The 24223-nt window shown below is 40.8% G+C and overlaps 1 protein-coding gene across 1 annotated transcript in view; it reads right to left on the bottom strand.

The window, feature by feature from the left end:
• CCDC81 (coiled-coil domain containing 81) overlaps nt 1-24223 on the bottom strand; it is a 67829-nt gene that overhangs the window by 11349 nt on the left and 32257 nt on the right. Inside the window, exons 6-9 of the mRNA XM_073662030.1 lie at nt 23242-23327; nt 18201-18340; nt 17229-17346; nt 2946-3060 (exon numbers count right to left, since the gene is read on the bottom strand). Coding sequence (XP_073518131.1) covers nt 2946-3060; nt 17229-17346; nt 18201-18340; nt 23242-23327 — 459 coding nt within the window. The remainder of the gene's footprint in view (nt 1-2945; nt 3061-17228; nt 17347-18200; nt 18341-23241; nt 23328-24223) is intronic.

Genomic DNA, 24223 nt, shown 5'->3' with positions numbered 1-24223 from the left:
CCTCCATGCTTGACAGTGGGGACGGTGTTCTTTGCGTCATAGGCAGCTTTTCTCTTCCTCCAAAGATGGCGAGTTGAGTTAATGCCAAAGAGCTCTATTTTAGTCTCATCTGACCACAGCACCTTCTCCCAATAACTCACAGAATCATCCAGGTGTTCATTGGCCAACTTCAGATGAGCCTGCACATGTGCCTTCTTGAGCAGAGGGACCTTACGGGCACTTTAAGGCGTAATGTGTTACCAATGGTTTTCTTGGTGACTGTGGTCCCAGCTGCCTTGAGATCATTAACAAGTTCCCCCCGTGTAGTTTTAGGCTGATCTCTCACTTTCCTCATGACAAGGATACCCCGCGAGGTGAGATTTTGTATGGTGCCCCAGATTGATGTCGATTGACAGTCATTTTGTATTTCTTCCATTTTCTCACTATTGCTCCAACAGTTGTCTCCTTCTCACCCAGCGTCTTACTTATGGTTTTGTAGCCCATTCCAGCTTTGTGCAGGTCTATGATCATGTCCCTGACATCCTTAGAAAGCTCTTTGGTCTTGCCCATGTTGTAGAGGTTAGTCTGATTAAGTGAGTCTGTGGACAGGAGTCTTTTATATAGGTGATTATGTAAGACCACTGTCTTTAATGCAGTGAGCGAGTTGATTAGGAGCGTCAAACTGGTCTGTAGGAGCCAGAACTCATAATGGTTTGTAGGGGATCAAATACTTATTTCTCACTGCAAAATGCAAATAAATGTAACTAATTTATACAATGTGATGTTCTTGATTTTTGGGGGGGAATATTCTCTCTCTCAATGTTAGAATTAACCTACCCTTAAAATTATACTTATTTAATTCACTGTATCATTACTAACCCTTAGGCTACTGTAGACCACCAGGGATAATACATATTACTGATAACATTTTATCCCCCACAGATTCCATTGGATGATATATATATAATTACTAACCCTTATTCTACTCTAGACCCCCAGGGATAAGACACTGCTCAAAAAATAAAGGGAACACTTAAACAACAGAATATGACTCCAAGTAAATCAAACTTCTGTGAAATCAAACTGTCCACTTAGGAAGCAACACTGATTGACAATCAATTTCACATGCTGTTGTGCAAATGGAATAGACAATAGATGGAAATTAATGGCAATTATCAAGACACCCTCAATAAAGGAGTGGTTCTGCAGGTGGGGACCACAGACCACATCTCAGTACCAATGCTTTCTGGCTGATGTTTTGGTCACTTTTGAATGCTGGTTGTGCTTTCACACTCGTGGTAGCATGAGACGGACTCTACAACCCACAGAAGTTGCTCAGGTAGTGCAGCTCATCCAGGATGGCACATCAATGCGAGCTATGGCAAGAAGGTTTGCTGTGTCTGTCAGCGTAGTGTCCAGAGGCTGAAGGCGCTACCAGAAGACAGGCCAGTACACCAGGAGATGTGGAGGGGGCTGTAGGAGGGCAACAACCCAGCAGCAGGACCGTTACCTCCGCCTTTGTGCAAGGAGGAACAGGAGGAGCACTGCCAGAGCCCTGCAAAATGACCTCCAGCAGGCCACAAATGTGCATGTCTCTGAACAAACCGTTAGAAACCGACTCCATGAGGGTGGTATGAGGGCCCGACGTCCACAGATGGGGGTTGTGCTCACAGCCCAACACCGTGCAGGACGCTTGGCATTCGCCACAGAACACCAGGATTGGCAAAGTCGCCACTGACACCCTGTGCTCTTCACGGATGAAAGCAGGTTCACACTGAGCAGATGTGACAGAGTCTGGAGATGCCATGGAGCCGCACAGCCCTCCATGTGCTCGCCAGAGGTAGCCTGACTGCCATTAGGTACTGAGATGACATCCTCAGACCCCTTGTGAGACCATATGCTGGTGCGGTTGGCCCTGGGTTCCTCCTAATGCAGGACAATGCCAGACCTCATGTGGCTGGAGTGTGTCAGCAGTTCCTGCAAGATGAAGGCATTGAAGCTATGGACTGGCCCGCCCGTTCCCCAGACCTGAATCCGATTGAGCACATCTGGGACATCATGTCTCGCTCCATCCACCAACGTCACATTGCACCACAGACTGTCCAGGAGTTGGCGGCTGCTTTAGTCCAGGTCTGGGAGGAGATCCCACAGGAGACCATCCGCAACCTCATCAGGAGCATGCCCAGGCGTTGTAGGGAGGTCATACAGGCACGTGGAGGCCACACACAATACTCAGCCTCATCAGGAGCATGCCCAGGCGTTGTAGGGAGGTCATACAGGCACGTGGAGGCCACACACAATACTCAGCCTCATCAGGAGCATGCCCAGGCGTTGTAGGGAGGTCATACAGGCACGTGGAGGCCACACACAATACTGAGACTCATTTTGACTTGTTTTAAGGACATTACATCAAAGTTGGATCAGCCTGTAGTGTGTTTTTCCACTTTAATTTTGGGGGTGACTCCAAATCCAGGCCTCCATTGGTTAATAAATGTGATTTCCATTGATGATTTTTGTGTGATTTTGTTGTCAGCACATTCAACTTTGTACAGAACAAAGTATTCAATGAGAAGATTTCATTCATTCAGATCTAGGATGGGTTATTTCAGTGTTCCCTTTATTTTTTTGAGCAGTGTACATACTACCACTAACAGTTTATCGCCCCTAGACTCCCTGGGATAATACATATCATTATTAACCCTTACCCTATTCTAGACCCTCAGGGATAATACATACTACCACTAACATTTTATCACCCCCTAGACTCCCTGGGATAATACATATGATTGCTAACACTTACACCAATTCAGACTTAAACCAACTCTAGACCACCAGAGATAATACAGAGGGGCATTTTATTATCTCCGCCATGGGTTTGTTTGCTTATGTATGATCTTACCTGCGGGTTCTGACTGTCATTCACTCCTCACCATCCACCAGAATACACTTATTTCCAGTAGTCTTACCTGTCCTGCACGACAGTGGTCCAGACATGTAGTGGATGTCCTCACATGTAGCACATTGGTCTGATTGACTTCAGTAGTCGCTCTGGGAATATTCATAGAAGTTGATGATCCCGATCTAAACAATATACTGACATGTATAAGTCACTTGTGTAATGAGGTGCGGTGGATCTGTGACATGAGAGCCGCCATTATCCCGCGCGATGCCCCCTTCTGTTCCAGATAATGTTTCCTTCTTTCTCACTTGCTTGTTATTTTATTTTTAATTTTTTATATTTTGCAGGAATAATTGCAGTTTTCATTGCCACTATTTTAGAGAAGATATAATCTATTGGTCAACTTTTAATATTTTTTATGAAAGGGGTAATTGGGTAAAATAAAACACAGCTCTGCCACATTTGTGCGCCTTTATTTTATGCCATAAATGGTGGAATGAAAATAATACGTTATCTTCTGTAAATGATCCTACAATTCTGGTAATGTTTTACATGTACATGTTATATATTGTGGGTTTTTTTTTATTATTTTTTCATGTTTTTGAACTTTATGTTTTAAGTAAAAAAAAAATATTTTTCTGTCGCCTCGCATCACTTTTTCATTTTTCCGTCAATGTACCTGTTTGCAAATATTTTTGGATTTTTATTTGCTTTTTTTCTGTCACTATTTTGGTGTACATATATATATTTTATTCTTTGAATCAAACTACAATTTTGAAATGGATACTCCGCCATACTTGATTTCTGACCTTTTTTTATTTATTTCTTTTTAAATCAAGAAAAACAGTGGTGATTCGAATTTTTATGTCTTTTTTAAATATTTTAAAAAAAAATTATTTTTTTTTTTTTTACTTTTTCCTTTTCTTTCAGTCTCTCAGGGAACTGGATCTTTAGCTGACTGTTGTTCCAAGCAGATACCAGTTGTATAAGACATCCGGCATCTGCCAGGTACGCTGCAGGCTCAGCTCCTGAGCCCGCTCCATACACCTGCATCCCATATACATGGATGTAATATGTCAGGAAATAATCAACGGGAAGACGACCACTATTCATTTTATCTAATTTCATATGGCCGTCCAATAAACCAGAAGATCTGCTAATACAACAAAAATAATGATCCTGTGGATCTTAGGTTTTTTTTACTAAATATTGCATTAATACGAGCAGCTGCACATCACAAAGCTACTGAGAGCTCTCTGGATGGAGATCGGATTGTATTCAACCTGAACCCAGTGTCCATTTACGCCACTGATCCGTGACCCCCGATACATCAGTCCTCCCGCTCCCCTGCTGCCAGCTCACAATACACCTTTCAACATCTGACCGGCATCTGATACTTTAGAATAAAACTCACTTCCTCCAATGAAACATTTTGTCAGTGCGATGAACTATTTATGAACATCACAAGAAAGAGGAGAGGAAGCTGCTCATAATACGGAGGAAACACCAAACACAGCAAAGCTTCCCCTCACCGAGGAGAGAGACACCCGGGACACAAGACCCGACAGCCCTGCGTACACGGTATACACTCATAAGGGGACACTACTATAATATAACTACTATAATACTGCTCCTATGTACAAGAATATAACTACTATAATACTGCCCCCTATGTACAAGAATATAACAACTATAATACTGCCCCTATGTACAAGAATATAACTACTATAATACTGCCCCTATGTACAAGAATATAACTACTATAATACGGCCCCTATGTACAAGAATATAACTACTATAATACTGCCATATGTACAAGAATATAACTACTATAATACTGCCCCCTATGTACAAGAATATAACTACTATAATACTGCTCCTATGTACAAGAATATAACTACTATAATACTGCCCCCTATGTACAAGAATATAACTACTATAATTCTGCTCCTATGTACAAGAATATAACTACTATAATACTGCCCACTATGTAGTAGAATATAACTACTATAATTCTGCTCCTATGTACAAGAATATAACTACTATAATACTGCCCACTATGTACAAGAATATAACTACTATAATACTGCTCCTATGTACAAGAATATAACTACTATAATACTGCCCACTATGTACAAGAATATAACTACTATAATTCTGCTCCTATGTACAAGAATATAACTACTATAATACTGCCCACTATGTAGTAGAATATAACTACTATAATTCTGCTCCTATGTACAAGAATATAACTACTATAATACTGCCCACTATGTACAAGAATATAACTACTATAATACTGCTCCTATGTACAAGAATATAACTACTATAATACTGCCCCCTGTGTACAAGAATATAACTACTATAATACTGCCCACTATGTACAAGAATATAACTACTATAATACTGCTCCTATGTACAAGAATATAACTACTATAATACTGCCCACTATGTAGTAGAATATAACTACTATAATTCTGCTCCTATGTACAAGAATATAACTACTATAATACTGCCCACTATGTAGTAGAATATAACTACTATAATACTGCTCCTATGTACAAGAATATAACTACTATAATACTGCCCCCTATGTACAAGAATATAACTACTATAATACTGCCCACCATGTAGTAGAATATAACTACTATAATACTGCTCCTATGTACAAGAATATAACTACCATAATACTGCCCTCCATGTACAAGAATATAACTACTATAATACTGCCCCTATGTGCAAGAATATAACTACTATAATACTGCCCTCTATGTACAAGAATATAACCACTATAATAGTGCCCCTATGTACAAGAATATAACTACTATAATACTGCTCCTATGTACAAGAATATAACTACTATAATACTGCTCCTATGTACAAGTATATAACTACTATAATACTGCTCCAATGTACAAGAATATAACTACTATAATACTGCCCCCTATGTACAAGAATATAACTACTATAATACTGCTCCTATGTACAAGAATATAACAACTATAATACTGCCCCTATGAACAAGAATATAACTACTATAATACTGCCCCTATGTACAAGAATATAACTACTATAATACTGCCCCTATGTACGAGAATATATCTACTATAATACTGTCCCCTATGTACAAGAATATAATTACTATAATACTGCCCCCTATGTAGTAGAATATAACTACTATAATACTGCCCCTATGTACAATAATATAACTACTATAATACTGCCCCTATGTATAAGAATAAAACTACTATAATACTGCTCCTATGTACAAGAAGATAACTACTATAATACTGTCCCCTATGTACAAGAATATAACTGCTATAATACTGCTCCCTATGTACAAGAATATAACTACTATAATACTGCCCCTATGTACGAGAATATAAACTACTATAATACTGCCCCTTATGTACAAGAATATAACTACTATAATACTGTTCCTATATACAAGAATATAACTACTATAATACTGCCCCTATGAACAAGAATATAACTACTATAATACTGTCCCCTATGTACAAGAATATAACTACTATAATACTGGTCCTATGTACAAGAATATAACTACTATAATACTGCCCACTATGTACAAGAATATAACTACTATAAAACTGCTCCTATGTACAAGAATATAACTACTATAATACTGTCCCTATGTACAAGTATATAACTACTATAATACTGCTCCTATGTACAAGAATATAACTACTATAATACTGCTCCTATGTACAAGAATATAACTACTATAATACTGCCCCGATGTACAAGAATATAACTACTATAATACTGCCCCCTATGTGCAAAAATATAACTACTATAATTCTGCTCCTATGTACAAGAATATAACTATTATAATACTGCTCCTATGTAAAAGAATATAACTACTATAATACTGCTCCTATGTACAAGAATATAACTACTATAATACTGCCCCTATGTACAAGAATATAACTACTATAATACTGCTCCTATGTACAAGAATATAACTACTATAATACTGCCCCCTATGTACAAGAATATAACTATTATAATACTGCCCCCTATGTACAAGAATATAACTATTATAATACTGCTCCTATGTAAAAGAATATAACTACTATAATACTGCTCCTATGTACAAGAATATAACTACTATAATACTGCCCCTATGTACAAGAATATAACTACTATAATACTGCTCCTATGTACAAGAATATAACTACTATAATACTGCCCCCTATGTACAAGAATATAACTACTATAATACTGCCCCCTATGTACAGGAATATAACTACTATAATACTGCCCCTTATGTACAGGAATATAACTACTATAATGATCTTTTTATTTAAAACTGACAACCAAATATTACAGAATAATTACATTAAAATCACAAAATAATAAATATTAAAGAAAATAAATACTGTGTTGTTACATCACTTACACAATAATATTAGATAACATTGATAAATCCAGCTACATGAATGTTCCTCCAGTTCACATTACCGGAGTTAATCTTCATGTCCTTCTTATACACTGACTTGAGACTTTCCAGGATCTTATACCTGACACTATCACAGGACAGGACCTCCTTATTGATGAGCAGGCAGCACCGTGCACACCACAGATGATAGATGGTCACCACATTTATTACATATAGTGAGCTTCGGTTATACGCTCTGAGCTCAGGCTGGAAGTCTCCGTACAGCAGCTGACCATACGACTGTCCCACCAGGTGCGGTCACTTTAGGGACAAGGACACACACTCCCATACCTGCATACTGAAGGGACACTCTAGAAGCAGATGCTCCATAGTCTCCTGTATATGGGGACACTCTTCTCTAGGACAGGATCTGTCTGATACATTCCTGCACTTTAGGTTATCTCTGACGTACATCTTACCATGGAGCCCCAGCCACACCACATCTCTCATATGAGTGGGAATTCTGGGATCTAGTACGTTTTTTGCAGCCTGTTTTACATCTAGACTTGGGGCGCCCCTCAATTGAACATGGACACTAAAGTGAGATGACAGCACGTTCTTATACAACTCCTTCCTACTGAGCTGCCTGACGTCCTCATACAGGATCCTCCATCTAATAACCTTACTTATTACATGGACACCATACCAAGAAACATTATTCTTTAGTCGGCCTGAGATTCTCTTGATGGGGTCCCCTACCGACCACACGGACACAAACTGCTGGATCTGGCTCTTAAACAAACAAGACCATGGCGTCTTCTCTGAATTCTTACAAAAAGAGAAATTCTTCATAAGAAACATGAGATTAAAGAAGAGCTCAGGACAGGGCATGGAGAGACCACCCTCCTTATGGGGGAGATAGACAATGTTTCTCCTGACCACATTCACTCTGTTACCCCACAAGAAGTGAAAGAAGACATTGGTAAGTCTGGGGAGTAACGCATCGGGCACAGGGAACACCACACTGATATAGAGGAAGAGCGGGAGCAGGAAGGTCTTCAGCAGGCGGACCTTCTCCAGATACGTCAGCTTCCAGTGTCTCCAGCTCTGCACCTTCTGCTCACACACCACCAGCTTCTCCTCCCAGTTCACCTTCCCATCATCTACAGCTCCAAACACTACTCCCAAAATCTTTATCTGACCCTGAACTGTTCTGAAGGGCACAGAGAAGACATCACTGTCACCCCCCAACCACAACGCCTCGCTCTTCTCCATGTTCACAGAGGAGTTAGACACATTGGAGAAGGCTGTCATCTCCTGCTGTAGAGCCGTACAGTCTTCTCTAGAAGACACCACCACCGACACGTCATCCGCATAGGCGCAGAACTTTACATCCTCCACTGTACTCTGCAGGCAACACCTCAGCCCTGTGAAACCTCTATGATCCTGCACTTTTCTGAGGAAAGGATCCAGACTAAAGACATACAACAATGGGCTGAGAGGACAGCCCTGCCTCACCCCTGACATGATCCTGAAGGGCTCAGCCAAGTGACCATTAATCAGCGGCAGGCTTACAGCTTCCTTATACACAACCTGCAGCCACAGAACAAACCGCACCGGGAGACAATAGTGTAACAACACCTGGTACAGGTAGTCATGATGGACTCTATCAAAGGCTTTACACTGGTCTAAGCCCACAATATACGCCCCCACATTGTGCTGCTTAATGTACGTCACAGCTTCTCTCACCAGCAGCAATGAGTCCTCTATCGTCCGACCCTTCACACCACACGTCTCGTTGGCGATGATCAGCTCACCCGCCACCTCACTCAGCCGATAATACAAGATCTTGGCCAGGATTTTATAGTCAGTGTTTAGCAAAGACAGTGGACGCCAGTTCTTTACATCTTTTAGATTTCCCTTCTTTGCTAAGAGAACCAGAACAGATCTATACTGGGACTGTAGGAGCTTCCCTGCAGAGAGGCAATCATTATAGACCTGCACCAGGTCCGGAGCCAACAAGTCCCTGAACTCTTTGTAAAACTCGCTGGTCAGGCCGTCCAGTCCTGGGCTCTTGTTGGCCTTTAAGGAGTCAATGCTCCTCTTCACCTCATCCTCAGTTATGGGATCGGCCATACTATCTGCCTGCACCAGGTCTAACGTTGGTAGGGACACCCCCTTCAGATAAGCTTTAATGTCATCCTTATTAATATGAGCCCCTTTATACAGATCTCTATAATAATCCCCAATGATCCTGTGGACTTTCTCCGGCTCTGACTGCTCCACCCCATTCTCATCTAACAAGCCAGTGATCAGCTTCTTACTAACCCTGTTCTTACAGGCAATAAAGGGATCTGGGTTATGGACGCCCCAACTATCAAACTGTCCCTCCGCCTTGAGAGACTTGAGGCGATCGTACTGCAGCTCCCTCATCCGCTGCTTTATATGGCTGACGCTCCGTCCGTCCACCTCCTCACCACCATTCATCCTGCTGTATAGCCGGCTGAGGTGCAGTCTCAGGGCTGTGTATCTCATATAATCCATATTACTACGTCTCCTGGCTGCTCGTATTATAAACTGCTTGATGTCACTCTTCATGATCTCCCACCACTCAGCTGTGTCATCACACATACACTGGGTGGTCCTACGTTCATTATAGAATGTGGTGAAGGCCTCTGTGAACCGAGGATCTTGGACCACAGAGCTGTTCACCTTCCAGTACCTCTTTCCACAGACCACAGCTTGGGCCAGATCCAGCGTCACACTCACCATACAATGGTCCGAATACTCCAGGGGGCTGATCCTGTACTGAGAGCATCTCACCTCCCTCTTTATATACACCCGGTCTATCCTACTGGCATTACCACCCTTATGGTAAGTGTACGTCTTACTGGTATGATGAGACCCATAGGGGTCTACTAGGTGGGCCTGCTGGACTATATTATTAAGGAACGTCTCATCATATCTTAGTTGCTTATGACTGCTGGATCTGTCCACATTACAGGACACATTATTAAAGTCCCCACACAATATAAATACTTTAGATGTAAAGCAATATGGTTTCATGTGGTCAAATAGTTCCCTCCGCTCTTTCCTGGTCTGCGGAGCATAAATGTTTATCGCTCTATAATGGATGGAGTCCAATGTAAAGTCCAGCATCAGACAGCGACCCGGACAGATCTCCAGGACTCTGTCCACCTGGACATTCATGGTATTAAAGAGGACCCCCACACCGTCATTTCTCTCCAGACCGAAGGACCAGTATGACGGCCCAAGTCTCCAGTCTCTCTTGGCTGCATACACATGAGCATTGCTCTTCAAATACGTCTCCTGCAAGAAGAAGACGTCAGATCTCTCGTCAGACAAACGCTGGTAAATCGCCTGCCGCCGGCTCACAGTCCTCACACTGTTCACATTAATGGAGTTTATTCTCAGCCGCATCCTGATCACTTAGACTTTTTGGTCATCTTCCTCCTTCCACTGCTGTCACCTGTAGTGCCCCATCTCTTTGTGGACACGGGAGGGTCAGGATCCCCCTCATCAGAGACGTTTTCGAGGACGCATGAAGGACTTTGCTCCATTTGTGACTCTTCATCTTGGTCTTCTCCCAGCACATTGTAACGTCCAGGACTTATCGCCAGCACTGGAGGCTCAGAGGTTTTCTGTACTGTTGTGACTTTTCTGGTGGGATCCACAGATGCATTTTTTCTTTTTACGGTCACAAAGCCTTCCTCATCCACACTGGACAGTGCAGGCGGACTAACTGCTTCCACAGATGTACTGGGCTGATGTTTGGATGGATTGGTGACAGGCTTTCTGGACACCTTAGGCCTCTCTTTAACAACTGGCATTTTAGGCCCTACTTTAGTGGCTGATCGAAGCTTAGGTCTTATTATATTGGCTGATGGCGGTTTAGGTCTTTCTTTAGTGGCTGGTGGGCCTTTAGGTGGTTCTTCAGTGGCTGGTGGTCCTAGTAGTGCAGCATCCGTTAGTACCTCAGACTCTGGAGCAGGTTCACTTATACTGTGACTTCTCTCCTCATCCATACCAGCTTCTGGGACATCAGAACCTCTGGTGACATCTTCCTGAATAACTTCTGAGGAGGTCTGGCCATTATATTTATTGTGTTCTGCATGCCGGCAATCCCGGAACGTATGCCCTGGTTCTGAGCACAGATTACAGATGACGGGTCCTGTGCATTTGTCCTTTGTATGACCTGACTGTCCACATAATGAGCATGTGATACGAGAGCAGTTTATGGCGAGATGCCGGCCCCCACATCTATGGCACAGACGTGGCTGACCAGGGTAGTAGCAGATCCCCCTCTCTGAGCCCAGGTAGAAGGAGTGCGGCAGATGTCTGGTCACACCGCTCTCTTGTATCAGCTGGATTTTCAGTGTATATCCTCCATTCCATATCTGCTCCTCATCATAGATCTTGTCAGGAAGACTTCTCACTATGCACTGCCGGTTCAGCCAGTGCTGCAGATCCGCCACCGCCACCACCTCAGACTGGAACAGGACAGTGGACGTTATCTCCTGCGGCTTAGACAGCTGGATACAATGGAGGTGATCCCAGATCTCATCTTCTCTGGTGTCATTATAGATGTTCCAGAACAAATCCAGATCGCACTGGAGCTTAAAGCTGATGTCATAGATCCTGCTGGATGGGATATGGATCAGAGCGTAGACCTCAGACGCATTGAACTTCATGAAGTCTTTTAGCAGAACTTTCCCAATGTAAATTCTGGATGGGATGTTCTCCTCTGGTTCTGTGTATTTTATCCTGACTGCATTTCTCCTCTGAGGCGGGGGGTTCACTGGTCTGGTGACATTAGAGAACAGTCTCCTGAACTGATGGTCAGCAGATGGGTCAGTGCCGGAGCTTTCACCAGCCGCAGATGGGTCAGTGCCGGAGCTTTCACCAGCCGCAGGTGGATCAGTGCTGGAGATCTCCACCGCTGCTGGAGGATTAGTGCTGGAGCTCTCCCTAGCTCCATGATTACTGACACCTGACTGTGCTGCAACAACACCCAGATCTACTACTGATGGTTGCACAGTATTGTCTCTATTCACTGACATGGAGGGTTCAGAGTCCATTACCACTGCACTGTGGTCTCCATCCGCTGACATACATGACATAGAGTCCATCACCACTGATTGCTGCACAGTATTATCTCCATTCACTGACATGGAGGGTTCAGAGTCCATTACCACTGCAGTGTGGTCTCCATCCGCTGACATACATGACATAGAGTCCATCACCACTGATTGCTGCACAGTATTATCTCCATTCACTGACATGGAGGGTTCAGAGTCCATTATAATATTTGTATTATCTGCTGTAGACAGACATTCACTAGCACCAGTGAGCGGGGTCTCACTCACAGTATCAGTACAGGGTGCACTTTCTTTCTCACTCTCAGCAGCTGAGCTCACTTCATTGCTGCATAGAGAGGTCACCGCAGTTAACCCCTCGTTTGCTGACACACTTTCCTCTGCAGCACTTTCTGGTGTCTCGGACCCCTCACATTGTGCCCCTGATATCAGCGCTGCACTTCTCACTGGGCTTCCTTGCTCCACAATGCTGTACACAGTTTTATATTTAATGACCTTATTCCCAATAAAGCGTTTTCTGCTCACAGTCTGGGCTCTGGATTCTTTTTTTTTCTCTTTAGCCCAAGTCTCCTTTCTGGGCACAGAGTTTAAACCTTTCTCCAGTTTTTCTTTCCTGATCAGCAGCTCTCGGCTGCAATCATCCAGACACTCACACTTCATCAGCTTTACCTTAGGATCAGTCTCTTTCTTAATTTCTTCTTTTAGTTTGCTGATATGCAATTCCAGCTTAAATATACTTTGCCTTGTAACTTTAGCATTTAATCCTCCAACATAACAAGCAGGTTTAGAAGACTCACCAGCCACCATCTCCAGCTTTCCATTACCATCAGGTGCATGCTGCAGGCCGGACTCCAGACCAGGGGCTTTCCCTGGATCATCAGCCCAGCTCCCCTCCCCTCCACCTGGGTCAGAAGCCATGCCTCCGCCCTGCTGAGAGCTCTCAAGCACACGTCTATCCTCTCCTATGGACAAGAATATAACCACTATAATACTGCCCCTATGTACAAGAATATAACTACTATAATACTGCCCCTATGTACAAGAATATAACTACTATAATACTGTCCCCTATGTACAGGAATATAACTACTATAATACTGCCCCTTATGTACAGGAATATAACTACTATAATACTGCCCCCTATGTACAAGAATATAACTACTATAATACTGCCCCCTATGTACAAGAATATAACAACTATAATACTGCCCCCTATGTACAGGAATATAACTACTATAATACTGCTCCTATGTAAAAGAATATAACTACTATAATACTGCCCCTATGTACAAGAATATAACTACTATAACACTGCTTCTACGTCCAAGAATATAACTTCTATAATACTGCCCCTATGTACAAGAATATAACTACTATAATACTGCCCCTATGTAAAAGAATATAACTACTATAATGCTGCCCCTATGTACAAGAATATAACTACTATAACACTGCTCCTATGTAAAAGAATATAACTACTATAACACTGCTCCTATATAAAAGAATATAACTACTATAATACTGCCCCTATGTACAAGAATATAACTACTATAATACTGCTCCTATGTAAAAGAATATAACTACTATAATACTGTTCCTATGTACAAGAATATAACTACTATAATACTGCCCCTATGTACAAGAATATAACTACTATAATACTGCTCCTATGTAAAGGAATATAACTACTATAGTACTGCTCCTATGTACAAGAATATAACTACTATAATACTGTCCCCTATGTACAAGAATATAACTACTATAATACTGCCCCCTATGTAGTAGAATATAACTACCATAATACTGCCCTCTATGTACAAGAATATAACTACTATAATACTGCCGCTATGTACAAGAATATAACTACTATAACACTGCTCCTATGTAAAAGAATATAACTACTATAATACTGCCCCTATGTACAAGAATATAACTACTATAATACTGCTTCTACGTCCAAGAATATAACTACTATAATACTGCTCCTATGTACAGGAATATAACTACTATAATACTGCCCCTATGTACAAGAATATAACTACTATAATACTGCCCCCTATGTACAAGAATATAACTACTATAATACTGCCCCCTATGTACAGGAATATAACTACTATAATACTGCCCCCTATGTACAGGAATATAACTACTATAATACTGCCCCTTATGTACAGGAATATAACTACTATAATACTGCCCCCTATGTACAGGAATATAACTACTATAATACTGCCCCCTATGTACAGGAATATAACTACTATAATACTGCTCCTATGTAAAAGAATATAACTACTATAATACTGCCCCTATGTACAAGAATATAACTACTATAACACTGCTTCTACGTCCAAGAATATAACTTCTATAATACTGCCCCTATGTACAAGAATATAACTACTATAATACTGCCCCTATGTAAAAGAATATAACTACTATAATGCTGCCCCTATGTACAAGAATATAACTACTATAACACTGCTCCTATGTAAAAGAATATAACTACTATAACACTGCTCCTATATAAAAGAATATAACTACTATAATACTGCCCCTATGTACAAGAATATAACTACTATAATACTGCTCCTATGTAAAAGAATATAACTACTATAATACTGTTCCTATGTACAAGAATATAACTACTATAATACTGCCCCTATGTACAAGAATATAACTATGATAACACTGCTCCTATGTACAAGAATATAACTACTATAATACTGTCCCCTATGTACAAGAATATAACTACTATAATACTGCCCCCTATGTAGTAGAATATAACTACCATAATACTGCCCTCTATGTACAAGAATATAACTACTATAATACTGCCGCTATGTACAAGAATATAACTACTATAACACTGCTCCTATGTAAAAGAATATAACTACTATAATACTGCCCCTATGTACAAGAATATAACTACTATAATACTGCTTCTACGTCCAAGAATATAACTACTATAATACTGCCCCTATGTACAAGAATATAACTACTATAATACTGCCCTCTATGTACAAGAATATAACTACTATAATACTGCCGCTATGTACAAGAATATAACTACTATAACACTGCTCCTATGTAAAAGAATATAACTACTATAATACTGCTCCTATGTACAAGAATATAACTACTATAATACTGCTCCTATGTACAAGAATATAACTACTATAATACTGCCCCTATGTACAAGAATATAACTACTATAATACTGTTCCTATGTACAAGAATATTACTACTATAATACTGCTCCCTATGTACAAGAGTATAACTACTATAATACTGCCGCTATATACAAGAATATAACTACTATAATACTGCTCCTATGTACAAGAATATAACTACTATAATACTGCTCCTATGTACAAGAATATAACTACTATAATACTGCCCCTATGTACAAGAATATAACTACTATAATACTGTTCCTATGTACAAGAATATAACTACTATAATACTGCTTCCTATGTACAAGAATATAACTACTATAATACTGCCCCTATGTACAGGAATATAACTGCTATAAAACTGCTCCCTATTTAGAAGAATATAACTACTATAATACTGCTCCTATGTACAAGAATATAACTACTATAATACTGCCCTTATGTACAAGAATATAACTACTATAATACTGCCCCTATGTACAAGAATATAACTACTATAATACTGCCCCTATGTACAAGAATATAACTACTATAATACTGCTCCTATGTACAAGAATATAACTACTATAATACTGCCCCTATGTACAAGAATATAACTACTATAATACTGTTCCTATGTACAAGAATATAACTACTATAATACTGCTTCCTATGTACAAGAATATAACTACTATAATACTGCTCCTATGTACAGGAATATAACTGCTATAAAACTGCTCCCTATTTAGAAGAATATAACTACTATAATACTGCTCCTATGTACAAGAATATAACTACTATAGTACTGCCCCTATGTACAAGAATATAACTACTATAATACTGCTCCTATGTACAAGAATATAACTACTATAATACTGCCCCTATGTACAAGAATATAACTACTATAATACTGTTCCTATGTACAAGAATATTACTACTATACTACTGCTCCCTATGTACAAGAGTATAACTACTATAATACTGCTGCTATATACAAGAATATAACTACTATAATACTGCTCCTATGTACAAGAATATAACTACTATAATACTGCTCCTATGTACAAGAATATAACTACTATAATACTGCACCTATGTACAAGAATATAACTACTATAATACTGTTCCTATGTACATGAATATAACTACTATAATACTGCTTCCTATATACAAGAATATAACTACTAAAATACTGCCCCTATGTACAGGAATATAACTGCTATAAAACTGCTCCCTATTTAGAAGAATATAACTACTATAATACTGCTCCTATGTACAAGAATATAACTACTATAATACTGCCCCTATGTACAAGAATATAACTACTATAATACTGCCCCTATGTACAAGAATATAACTACTATAATACTGCACCTATGTACAAGAATATAACTACTATAATACTGCTCCTATGTACAAGAATATAACTACTATAATACTGCCCCTATGTACAAGAATATAACTACTATAATACTGCTCCTATGTACAAGAATATAACTACTATAATACTGTCCCTATGTACAAGAATATAACTAGAATAGTACCAGACATGTGCTGATCTGGGTGTCACATGCCCCAGGGATGGTGCAATTCTACACGAGTGACTTGTGAACATATGGTGCTATACTGGTGGCAGTATGTTATGGCAGCTGATGTCGGTGTTTTCCTTTTTTCCCTCTCACCTTTCTGGAGCAGTTTTTGGCTTTGGGATTGTCTCCAGGTCTTCGCTCAGGCTGATGCCGGTGACTTTGGCAGGCACAATGCACTGTCGGTTCAGTAAACGTTTACCTGGGGAGTTATCTGTGTACAGGATACATACAACTTACACACTGAGGTCCATACGTATTATAGCCATACATTAACAGACAGGGTGAGGCGGCATTACATTTAAATAGAATATGCCCTTAAAAATCAAGGTAGCAAGAAAAAGAAAGTACCAGGCTGTAAAAAAAACGCTCCAAACCAAAAAGTAATAGCTTTAAAAAGGATTTCCCTCCAAAACCTAAAACCATGGCTCCAATTCGTCATCGGTTTTGCACTTTTTTTGTCTAATTTTGTGCATTTTGCTCCTTTTTCTTTGCACCTAACTCATTCTATTTGCATATTTTGCAATTTTTGTGACTTTTGGCGCCAAAAGTCACAAGGAACCGTTTACAGGAAAAAAAATCCCTTATTTTTTACTTTACACCATATTTAGAAGCTGTGTTATGTCGCCCTGAAAGCTGCCATGCTGGATACCAAAACGGAAATCAGAAGAACCCCATTAAAGTAAATAGCATTTGTGGGGGGCACCACAGGTGCCCAACACATCCGTGATCTAGCACTTCTGTTAATTTCGTGTAGTGGCCCTTCTCTGGTTCAGCAGCTGAGTTCCTATTGAAGTGAATGGGAGCTGAGCTGCAGTACCTAAGAATGACCACTGCATAGTGTATGGCGCTGTGGTGTGCAGGGTCCATGCACTATTTGTTCCAAGCCGTCACGGGACCCTCACAGAGCTTATCGCTGGGGGTGCCGGGTGTCAGACCGCCACTGATCTTATATTGATGACCTATCTTATGGATTTCTCATTGATGCCATAGTCCTGGACAATTCCTTTCAATCTAAGCTGCCTGAAGAAAGCGGAATCCTGACTGACCCCATATAAGTCATGCTACCTCTTCTGCCGGACACTGGCTCCTCGATGCCATGTTCTTCTTCTTCTTCTCTCTCAGGCTCCACCAGGTTTCCCACCTCTCCATATTCCTCTGGTATCGTCTCCATTCCCGTAGCTTGCTCAGTTCCTTTCAGTTGAAATCTGAGAAAAAAACCTGGCAGTAAGTGTTTAAATTACCAACAGCTCCCCCGCAGGGTAAGCGAAGCATTACACAGTGCCCATTCATATCAATGAGTTATCTATGGGTTATGTAATGCAGGATAGGGGATAGGACAAGACCTTAAGCGGCATTTTTATAGAACACATGCTGGTGCTCACGTCTACTGGCTACTATCAACCCGATGAGTTACTCTGTCAGCCTGGGGGTCTGCAGAAAGCCCCTGTCACTGCCATCTTGGTCCTCCGGTAAAGCTCAGCTACAGGTTTAGCTCTATAAGAGACTGAGATATGCACTATATATTGCAATACTGTGATATTGCAGTATACAGTATAAGTGATCGAACGATTGCAGGTTCAAGTCCCCTAAAGGGACTAAAAAATAAAATAAAAAACAAAAGTTTTTAAAGATATTAAAACATATATATACACTGCTCAAAAAAATAAAGGGAACCCTGAAATAACACATCCTAGATCTGAATGAATGAAATCTTCTCATTGAATACTTTGTTCTGTACAAAGTTGAATGTGCTGACAACAAAATCACACAAAAATCATCAATGGAAATCACATTTATTAACCAATGGAGGCCTGGATTTGGAGTCACCCCCAAAATTAAAGTGGAAAAACACACTACAGGCTGATCCAACTAGTTAGTCTCTGTTACATGTATTCTATGAGTTGATATTATTGGTCCTTAATGAAGACTACAGAACTTATTATATGATATTACTGATCCATAATGAAGACTATAGAACTTTTTCCAATATGTCTATTACTTTTTTGGACGCTTGCAATTTTTTCCCTTTGCAGTCTCCTCTATATTACATTTACTATGATATACCCTTCGGGGTCACATTGCATATATATTGATGTTTTTCTTGTCACATTAACGTGTATGTAACCAGCACTAATACCTGCATTTTTGTCCTTTTTATTCACATGTAAATATTATTTTATTTGAAGCCCCTGATGAAAACCCCGATGGGGTTGAAACGTTGGGCCATTATTCACTGAAAAACCATTAAAGGAAATTATGTTTGAAATTGCAACTATCTGCATTATTCTTGAGTACCGGAACCATATTTCTTTATATATTTGGATTACGTTGTGTTCCGGGCACCTATCTGATATAGTTGAGCCTGGTCTTTAGACTGTTTGTAGTCTGTGGTGCAACGTGACGTTGGTGGATGGAGCGAGACATGATGTCCCAGATGTGCTCAATCGGATTCAGGTCTGGGGAACGGACGGGCCAGTCCATAGCTTCAATGCCTTCATCTTGCAGGAACTGCTGACACACTCCAGCCACATGAGGTCTGGCATTGTCCTGCATTAGGAGGAACCCAGGGCCAAGCGCACCAGCATATGGTCTCACAAGGGGTCTGAGGATCTCATCTCGGTACCTAATGGCAGTCAGGCTACCTCTGGCGAGCACATGGAGGGCTGTGCGGCCCTCCAAAGAAATGCCAGCCCACACCATTACTGACCCACTGCCAAACCGGTCATGCTGAAGGATGTTGCAGGCAGCAGATCGCTCTCCACGGTGTCTCCAGACTCTGTCATGTCTGTCACATGTGCTCAGTGTGAACCTGCTTTCATCTGTGAAGAGCACAGGGCGCCAGTGGCGACTTTGCCAATCCTGGTGCTCTGTGGCAAATGCCAAGCGTCCTGCACGGTATTGGGCTGTGAGCACAACCCCCATCTGTGGACGTCGGGCCCTCATACCACCCTCATGGAGTCGGTTTCTAACCGTTTGTGCAGACACATGTACATTTGTGGCCTGCTGGAGGTCATTTTGCAGGGCTCTGGCAGTGATCCTCCTGTTCCTCCTTGCACAAAGGAGGAGGTAACGGTCCTGTTGCTGGGTTGTTGCCCTCCTATGGCTCCCTCCACGTCTCCTGGTATCTGCTCCATGCTCTGGACACTGTGCTGACAGACACAGCTAACCTTCTTGCCACAGCTCGCACTGATGTGCCATCCTGGATGAACTGCACTACCTGAGCAACTTCTGTGGGTTGTACTGTAGACACCGCCTCATGCTACTGTACCTCTAGGGGTGAGAGCAATGGCAAAATGAAAAAGTGACCAAAACAGCAGCCAAAAAGGATGAGAACAGAGAAATGGTCTGTGGAAATGGTCTGTGGTCCCCACCTGCAGAACCGCTCCTTTATAGGGGGTATCTTGCTAATTGCCGATCATTTCTACCAGTTGTCTGTTCCATTTGCACAACAGCTGGAGAAATTGATTCACAATCAGTGTTGCTTCATAACTGGACAGGTAGATTTCACAGAAGTGTTATTGACTTGGAGTTACATTGTGTTGTTTATGTGTTCGCTTTATTTTTTGAGCAGTATATACAGTACAGACCAAAAGTTTGGACACACCTACTCATTTAAATATTTCTCTGTACTTTCATGACTTTGAAAATTGTACATTCACACTGAAGGCATCAAAACTATGAATTAACACATGTGGAATTATATACTTAACAAAAAAGTGTGAAACAACTGAAAATATGTCTTATATTCTAGGTTCTTCAAAGTAGCCACCTTTTGCTTTGATGACTGCTTTGCACACTCTTGGCATTCTCTTGATGAGCTTCACGAGGTAGTCACCGGAAATGGTTTTCACTTCACAGGTGTGCCCTGTCAGGTTTAATACGTGGGATTTCTTGCCTTATAAATGGGGTTTGGACCATCAGTTGTGTTGTACAGAAGTCAAGTGGATACACAGCTGATAGTCCTACTGAATAGACTGTTAGAATTTGTGTTATGGCAAGAAAAAAGCAGCTAAGTAAAGAAAAACGAGTGGCCATCATTACTTTAAGAAATGAAGGTCAGTCAGTCCGAAAAATTGGGCAAACTTTAAAAGTGTCCCCAAGTGCAGTTGCAAAAACAATCAAGCGCTACAAAGAAACTGGCTCACATGAGGACCGCCCCAGGAAAGGAAGACCAAGAGTCACCTCTGCTTCTGAGGATAAGTTTATCTGAGTCACCAGCCTCAGAAATCGCAGGTTAACAGCAGCTCAGATTAGATACCAGGTCAATGCCACACAGAGTTCTAGCAGCAGACACATCTCTACAACAACTGTTAAGAGGAGACTTTGTGCAGCAGGCCTTCAAGGTAAAATAGCTGCTAGGAAACCACTGCTAAGGACAGGCAACAAGCAGTAGAAACTTGTTTGGGCTAAAAAACATAAGGAATGGACATTAGACCAGTGGAAATTTGTGCTTTGGTCTGATGAGTCCAAATTTGAGATCTTTGGTTCCAACCACCGTGTCTTTGTGCGACGCAGAAAAGGTGAACGGATGGACTCCACATGCCTGGTTCCCACCGTGAAGCATGGAGGGGGAGGTGTGATGGTGTGGGGGGGCTTTACTGGTGACACTGTTGGGGATTTATTCAAAATTGAAGGCATACTGAACCAGCATGGCTACCACAGCATCTTGCAGCGGCATGCTATTTCATCCGGTTTGCTTTTAGTTGGACCATCATTTATTTTTCAACAGGACAATGACCTCAAACACACCTCCAGGCTGTGTAAGGGGTATTTGACCAAGAGGGGGCGTGATGGGGTGCTACGCCAGATGACCTGGCCCCCACAGTCACCAGACCTGAACCCAATCGAGATGGTTTGGGGTGAGTTGGACCGCAGAGTGAAGGCAAAAGGGCCAACAAGTGCTAAGCATCTCTGGGAAGTCCTTCAAGATTGTTGGAAGACCATTTCCGGTGACTACCTCTTGAAGCTCATCAATAGAATGCCAAGAGTGTGCAAAGCAGTCATCAAAGCAAAAGGTGGCTACTTTGAAGAACCTAGAATATAAGACATATTTTCAGTTGTTTCACACTTTTTTGTTAAGTATATAATTCCACATGTGTTAATTCATAGTTTTGATGCCTTCAGTGTGAATGTACAATTTTCATATTCAATAAAATACAGAAAAATCTTTAAATGAGAAGGTGTGTCCAAACTTTTGGTCTGTACTGTATATATATACAGTTGAGTTAAAAATATATACATTTTAACTCAACTTGTAAATGCTGTAATGGGAATAAAAAAGAACAAAAGAGCAGAATTGCAATTTTTCGGTCACCCCTGCTAAAAAAAGAAATAAAAATGCAATAAAAACATCAAAATGTCTTCTTTTTTTTTTTTTTTTTTTTATAAAATTCTGAAATTTTTCTCTCCATTTAATTGATAAAAAAAAAAACTATACATGTTTGATATTGTTGTAATCGTAGAGACATAAAAATATGTACTTCCCAAAAATGGATTCATTTTATCTCAGAATAGAAAAAGTAAAATCCAGAAAACTAAAGCAGAATTGCATTTCGTTTTTTTTTTTTTTTCACTGAATTTGGAACTTTTTTTCCTCCGTTTTACAATACATTGAAAATGAATGGTTTCAAAACTAAAACTATGTGGACGGAAAAATAAAAGTTATGGTTCTTGAGAGAAGGGGAGGGAAAAACAGGTGCAAAGTGAAAAATCGCCCCTTAAGTAAAGAAACGGTTTTGACGACTTTTGCGAACATCTTGGACAGCGAGGAAGACATAGGAGGGGTTCCTTGACCAAAGTTGTTCTCAATGCTCCTTGAGGGTCCAATCTTCATCTGATTATGGACGCAGCTCGTTAGAGAAGAACTGAAGGATTTTGAAAACTTTTGAGAAGTTGGATGTTTGATCCATGATGGCCGCACTGCTGCGTCATCTCATTCTACAGGATCCAACTGAGAAATCAACTTTTGGAAAAGATTAAATAAAAACAGGAAAGTGACCAGAAACTTGAGAGATGGAGATAATCGGGGGGATCATGAAGAAGCCTGAAGACCAAGACAGGGGAGCGCACATCATAGAAGGACGCTCCTCCGGCCTTTATGACTTACCTAGGGAACAGAAGAGCGCTGCATGATCGAGGGCGCAGCAGGGGGTCTTCTCCGGAGGACATGACGGAATCTGCTGTCCCCGGCCGCTGATAAAGAAGAACATTATGACATTTATGGATTCTCATATGGAGAAGCTAATACAATACCTGACTGATACCTGAAAAGTTTTCGAGCTTGGGGGTTGCCCAAAATTAGAACATTTTTTTTTTTCTTCAGAAATAGTGCCACTCTTGTGCATAGGTGGTGTCTGGTACTGCAGTTTAGTCACATACCAGACACAAAAATACCATTTTTATGAAATCTTAGACAACCCCTTTAAAATCTTCAGGATATAGGATGCAGTAGTATGTCTTATATCAGGCCGGGGTGTATGAAGGAGGCTCAAGAGATTAAAAGAAAATAAATACCGGTAGATACAAATATTCGGTATCATTGTGTAGGTAAAATTTCAGTCAATCCAAATATACAATTAAGAAAACTGTAGGTTAAAAGCCTAAAAGAAAAATCAAAAGGGCCAGAAAAGCTTTTTTTTTTTGGCCGCTGCCCATCCCCCCCAAAAATGCAATAAAAAGAGAACGAAATGTTATGTGATGGTGTTGAGGGAGGGCAATGGCCCTTCACGGTTGACCAAGTGAGTGTCAAATTATTATGTTATAAGGTTGATTGCAATCCACAGAAAACCAAACGGAGACAGTGCTCTGTATGGGAGGATTCAGAGAATCTCTAATCCCATTTATTTCTACTTAGCATTTTATATTGTTTTGAGTATATCAATAGCCAATCACCTACAGCCGCACTACAGTACTACAGGCTTAGGCCAATGTTAGTGCAATTATTACGGAAACACACATATGGTCATATATCATCGTTAGTTCGGCGCATGATGGAAGTTTACAAGGTTACCCATCCCGGCTCAGACTAGTCAGATAACGGGAGCAGGGTGTCTCAAAGAAGGAAAGAATGGTAATGTGAATGGTGTCAG

The sequence above is a fragment of the Phyllobates terribilis genome, unplaced genomic scaffold, assembly GCF_046119375.1.
Source record: "Phyllobates terribilis strain yellow unplaced genomic scaffold, ASM4611937v1 Scaffold_2__4_contigs__length_985480577, whole genome shotgun sequence".
NCBI classification, from domain to species: Eukaryota; Metazoa; Chordata; class Amphibia; order Anura; family Dendrobatidae; genus Phyllobates; species Phyllobates terribilis.
This window is presented reverse-complemented; position numbering and strand designations above follow the sequence as displayed.